This window comes from Arachis hypogaea, chromosome 5, assembly GCF_003086295.3.
Source record: "Arachis hypogaea cultivar Tifrunner chromosome 5, arahy.Tifrunner.gnm2.J5K5, whole genome shotgun sequence".
In the NCBI taxonomy this organism is placed as follows: domain Eukaryota; kingdom Viridiplantae; phylum Streptophyta; class Magnoliopsida; order Fabales; family Fabaceae; genus Arachis; species Arachis hypogaea.
The window spans coordinates 10,265,399-10,270,996 of NC_092040.1; the positions used below are offsets into that span (position 1 = coordinate 10,265,399).

Here is a 5,598-nt window from a genome sequence, read left to right on the forward strand (position 1 = left end):
ATTAAAAGTTAATATATATGATAAAAAATAATTAAAATTTAATTTAGATATACTCTAGTAATTTCTTTTAAATTATAAATTAAATCAATCAATATCATAATGTCATATGGGAAACCACCCAGTTTGGTAACTAGTAACTATATGCCCACACCCTGCACTAAGCCACTAACTCACCAGTCGTACATATTGAATATGAATGTCGCAAATTATTAAATTAACCTTTCCCACGCTTGAATCTCGCCTCAACTAAGATGGTTCTTTGGTAAAATACGAACAATCCAAGGGCTATTAACCAAACTGCACTTTCCCGCCCAATCCACCCATCAGAATAAAAAAAAAAATAAAATAAAAATCGAAGCGCTGCTTTTAAGTATCTGCATCACTCACACAACGTTACAGTGCAGACCTTCCCTCTTCTCAAACTTGTTGCGTTTTCTTCAACGGCGCTCAAACCCTTAATCTCATTACGCTGTATGCTATCGAACCCTTGCCACTGCTGCTTCTCCTTTTCGGTTATCTTTTTTAATTTTTATTATAATTTTTTTATTATTATTATTTAGTTTTTGGTGTTTTTGCTCTAAGTTTTTGTCTCCAGCTCTTTAGGGTTCGGAGATGGCGCCCAAGGATGAAGTGATGGAAGAAGATCCTGTTGAGTCTCCCACTTCCGTCCTTGAAGACGAGGTATCTTTCCATTTCTTTGCTTCCCTCCTCTTTATTTTATATTAATGCATAAATTTGTATTTTGAATTTTACCTCTTTGACGTTCGCTATTCACTATTTGTTGTAATGCGCCGTTTGATTTGTAAGGAACCGCATCCCTATTTGTGTTATCGTTGTTAGCCTTTGGAGGTTCAGTGTCGTCGTAGCAGTAGATATTATTCTAAGTCTTGTGTTATTTTTGCGCTGTTGCTGGCTTTATTTATTTATTGGGTGCAAAGTGCTTATGATGTGTGTTTTTTTCTTTGTGTTCATGGCCTTGTTAACGGAAAGGATGCTTGTGCTGTGAAAGTTGAAGTTGAGTCTGATGAAGTGCAGTGCCAGGAGGCACCTGAGCTTACTGATACTCAGTTTAACAAATTGGATGAGCTTTTAACTCAAACAAAGCTCTATTCCGAGTTTCTGCTGGAGAAAATGGACGACATCACACTTGTATTGTTTTATATTGTGTCCATTTTTATGCTGACTTTTTCTTTCTGCCAATACACTGATTTTGTACCCGAGCTCTTATTGTTTGAATTTGTATTACTAGAATGGGGGCGAGCAAGAGAATGAGCCCGAAGAGAAGAAAGTGCGTGGCCGGGCTTCTAAAAGGAAAGCAGCTTCACAGTGCAATACTGTGAGTGGAATGTGCTCTGTTAAACTTCTAGTGTGTTTATAATATATAACCTGGCTGATCTCTATCTATCTGATTACATCTAAATAGGAAGCTAGAAAATAGTGATATTCCAATACAATTTGGTTAATAACTAATAAGTAATGATATTTTAAGGCAGAGTTGTAAGCATGCATATGTTTGAGGTTTTCATAATCAGTACTATGTGATCATGTTTGGAATTAATGTAGACGAGGGCCAAAAGGGCAGTTGCTGCTATGCTTGCAAGATCAAAAGAAAGTGTTAAGATAGAAGATATTAACATGACTGAGGAGGAAAGAACTGAGAAAGAACAGAAGGAGCTTATGCCTTTACTCACGGGCGGAAAATTGAAGTCTTATCAGCTTAAAGGTGTAAAGTGGTTGATTTCACTCTGGCAAAATGGATTGAATGGGATTCTTGCTGATCAAATGGGTCTTGGGAAGACCATTCAAACAATTGGGTTTCTTTCACATCTAATAGGGAAAGGTCTCCATGGGCCATACATGATAATTGCTCCTCTAAGCACCCTCTCAAATTGGAAAAATGAGTTTTCTAGGTAGGTCATTAGGTGTTTTGTTGACATTTTGTTTATTTAGTTTTACTGTGTAATGCTGCGCTTTTCTGATCTTGTTTGTATGCATGTAAATAGGTTTGCACCATCAGTTCCTGCAATTATCTACCATGGCAACAGGCAAGAGAGAGATGTAATCCGACGGAAACATATGCCTGTAACCATTGGCCCCAAATTCCCCATATTAATAACTTCATATGAGGTTGCTTTAAATGATGCTAAAAAACATTTAAGGGTTTACCCTTGGAAGTATCTTGTAGTTGATGAGGTACATAAATTCAGTTATTTGATGTGTAGTTTTCTATTAGCTGCATGTATACTTAGATAGTTTTGATGTTTTATATATATGCCTCCAGTGATGTTACTAAATCTTTTCTCCCCTTTGAAGGGACACAGACTCAAAAATTCAAAGTGTAAATTAGTGAAGGAGTTGAAATGGATTAATGCACAGAACAAGCTACTTTTATCAGGGACTCCTCTTCAGAATGACTTGGCAGAGCTATGGTCCTTGTTGAACTTCATTTTACCGGATATTTTTGCTTCGCTTGAAGAATTTAAGTCATGGTTAGTGTCTTTTGCTTACTGGCTATCATGAGTTAATTCTTCTTTTCTTTACTCTTCTGATGACAAGTCTGCTTTGAATTGTTTTCTACATGATCAGTGGTTGTTTATTTGTTTAAAAGCAAAGGGAAATGGTGTCTCATTTTCACTTTTGTACAATTAAAACGTTTTTTTGCAGGTTTAATCTATCAGGAAAGTGCAACAATGGAGCAACCAAGGAAGAATTAGAAGAAACAAGAAGAGGCCAAGTATTCTTTCTATGATTTCTTTATCTACCTGATTACTTTTCTATTGAAAATATGAACAGGATAGCTAATTGGCATCATCACATGCAGGTGGTGACTAAGCTTCATGCCATACTTCGACCCTTTCTCCTGCGTAGAATGAAGTCTGATGTTGAGATTTCATTGCCAAGAAAGAAGGAGATCATTATCTATGCAAATATGACTGAGCATCAGAAGAAATTGCAGGATCATTTAGTCAACAAGACGTTGGAGAACTATTTTGCGGACATGAAGTCAATGGGTAAGATTGTCGGAATTTTTCCTTTGAGAAACAGAAGGGTTCTGCATTTCATATGCCTGAGCCTTATAAAAAGTCTTGTGTTGCATCTGCAATCACACAGGACTAAAGTGAAATATACTAATACAATTTGGTATTGTATTGCTTTACATCAGGGCGTGGAATAAAGACGCTTAATAATTTGGTTATTCAACTTAGGAAAGTCTGTAACCATCCTGACCTCTTAGAGTCTGCCTTTGATGGTTCATGTAAGTACCATGCTATTAGAGGTTCTATTGGTTTGGTTCTTTATGGTTCTCAACTAAGCTGTGTTTTGCTGTCCTAGGGCTTTATCCTCCTGTGAATGAGATAGTTGAACAATGTGGAAAATTTCGTTTGCTTGAACGGCTGTTGGAAAGGTTATTTGCAAGGAAACACAAAGTATGTTCACCAATTATGTGATTGTTTCTCAATACATTATTTTATTTTCTCCAAGTTGTTATGGTTATTTGTGTTTGCCAATTGCTTTCAGGTTTTGATATTCAGTCAGTGGACCAAAGTGTTGGACATACTGGATTACTATTTGAGTGAGAAGGGCTTTGAAGTTTGTAGGATTGATGGTAGTGTGAAATTGGATGAAAGGAAACGACAGGTCTGTGCCAGTTCATGGATAGTATTAGCATGAACCGTTAGTCTGAATTTATTTGTTGTTCTTGTTATAAGTTTTATATAATGCTTTAGATTTTTAATCCAAATTGTACAATTTATTAATATTAATTTATAACATGGTTGTCTGTTTTACCTAAATAAAGGATTTGTCTTTTTACTTTTTACATCCACTGCAATAACATTTGTATTGAAATTGCCAACTGTTCCCTTTTTTGAGCATTTAACTTAATTACCAATTTGAAATTGAAGAGAGTCAATTGAAGCATTGTTCATTTTTAACTCTCGTGAACAGATCCATGAATTCAATGATGAAAATAGCAATTGCAGAGTTTTTCTTCTTTCTACTAGGGCTGGTGGACTAGGAATTAACCTTACTGCAGCTGACACATGCATTCTTTATGACAGTGATTGGGTGGGTACTTTTAGCTTTTTTCTCTGCTGCCAATTTTGTCTATTTGCTTTATATTGTTTGATTTCTTTGGAATATAATCTGCTCATTGTATATTGTACTCCAGAATCCTCAGGTAGACTTGCAGGCCATGGATAGGTGTCACAGAATTGGTCAAACAAAACCAGTTCATGTTTACAGGCTCTCGACTGCTCAATCTGTAGAGGTATTTTGCACAATCTTTTGGCTGTTCAATGTTTTCTGTAGGCTGTGGATAATAGCTTTTTATATTGAAATGGATATGGTGATATCTTTCCAGGGTCGCATGCTGAAAAGAGCTTTTAGCAAGTTGAAACTTGAACATGTGGTGATTGCAAAAGGACATTTTCATCAAGATCGCACAATGCTCAAAGTGGATGAAATGGAGGTTCGTACATCAGCAGTTACTTTCTGTTTCTTCTATACTACTACTACTACTACTACTACTGCTGCTGCTACTGCTACTGCTACTACTAGACGGTTATTTTTCTTGTGGTTAATATCGTTTAACTGTAAAATTGACTACAACTATGCATTGATTGGGAAATACACAGGCATACAAATTTTCAGTTGTTTGCTTTTGCATATAGTATGGTTGTCTTTTCTATGTTTTAATTTTGTGTGTACTGATTTAAGGAACAAGATATTATGGCATTGCTTCGGGACGAGGATGCAGCTGAAGATAAATTGATACAAACAGATATTAGTGATGAGGATTTGGATAAGCTGTTGGATCGCAGTGATCTTATTGCTCAAGATCCAAATGATGACGACAAGGAACTCAAAGTTCCATGCGATGCATTTCCTCTTAAAGGACCTGGGTGGGAGGTTGTAATTCCGACGGCAACTGGGGGCATGCTTTCTACTCTTAACAGTTAACTATATATTGTTGCTTTAGAAGGACAATCTAGGCCTATTATATATATAGTTAAAACTTATGATGAAATGGCTTTTTGGGATGGTCTCGTACGATTATGATCTCATGCATAGCGGTAATGCCTTGGCGGGGGCATTCAGTTTTGTAAATGCTGCTAACGGAACTATGTTTTGAAATGGTGATTCTTGAGGGCTGATTATTGCTCAGATAGTGACTTTAATGAGTTTTATCTCATGTTTGACTCTTCATGTATTTTGTAATTTTGTTCGATGTTGTAAAAACCGGACCAACTCGGGTGGCCAGACCAAAATACCGGTGGTCCAGCCTCAACACTGGGTCGGGTTCGTCATAGGACCGGGCATAGCAAAGAATTGGTGAGAATCACTTTGACCCGTTTTTTTTTTTTTTTTTTTTTGTAAAAACTGGTGAACTGACTAATTGGTTCCTTTGTTTTTTTCCCCCAAAACCTATCAAATGCAGTGTCGTTATACCTTAAGAAAAAACATAATTGAATTGAATGACATCCCTCATCTCCAACCTCCCAGAAGAAATTACCAGTCTAGAATTTCAACAACTTACTGATATTTAATTTTTAGGGTAATACATGCATAAATAGATTAGGAATCAATATTACATAG

The 5,598-nt window shown here is 36.3% G+C and overlaps 1 protein-coding gene across 2 annotated transcripts; it reads left to right on the plus strand.

Annotated features, from left to right (window-relative positions):
* Positions 1-346: 346 nt before the first annotated feature.
* Positions 347-5,206, plus strand: LOC112800697 (ATP-dependent DNA helicase DDM1). Of its 2 annotated transcripts, none has more exons than XM_025843060.3 (16): positions 347-471; positions 583-681; positions 991-1,149; positions 1,250-1,336; positions 1,564-1,910; positions 2,004-2,193; positions 2,314-2,489; positions 2,665-2,734; positions 2,822-3,011; positions 3,164-3,256; positions 3,334-3,428; positions 3,520-3,639; positions 3,949-4,068; positions 4,172-4,270; positions 4,364-4,471; positions 4,720-5,206. In XM_025843060.3, the coding sequence occupies exons 2-16, from the start codon at positions 613-615 to the stop codon at positions 4,960-4,962; spliced, it is 2,166 nt and encodes a 721-aa protein (XP_025698845.1). In that variant the 5' UTR covers positions 347-471; positions 583-612; the 3' UTR covers positions 4,963-5,206. The 2 variants fall into 2 exon arrangements, with proteins under 2 accessions (XP_025698845.1, XP_025698844.1); XM_025843059.3 differs by having other exon boundaries at positions 374-471; positions 596-681.
* Positions 5,207-5,598: the final 392 nt, after the last annotated feature.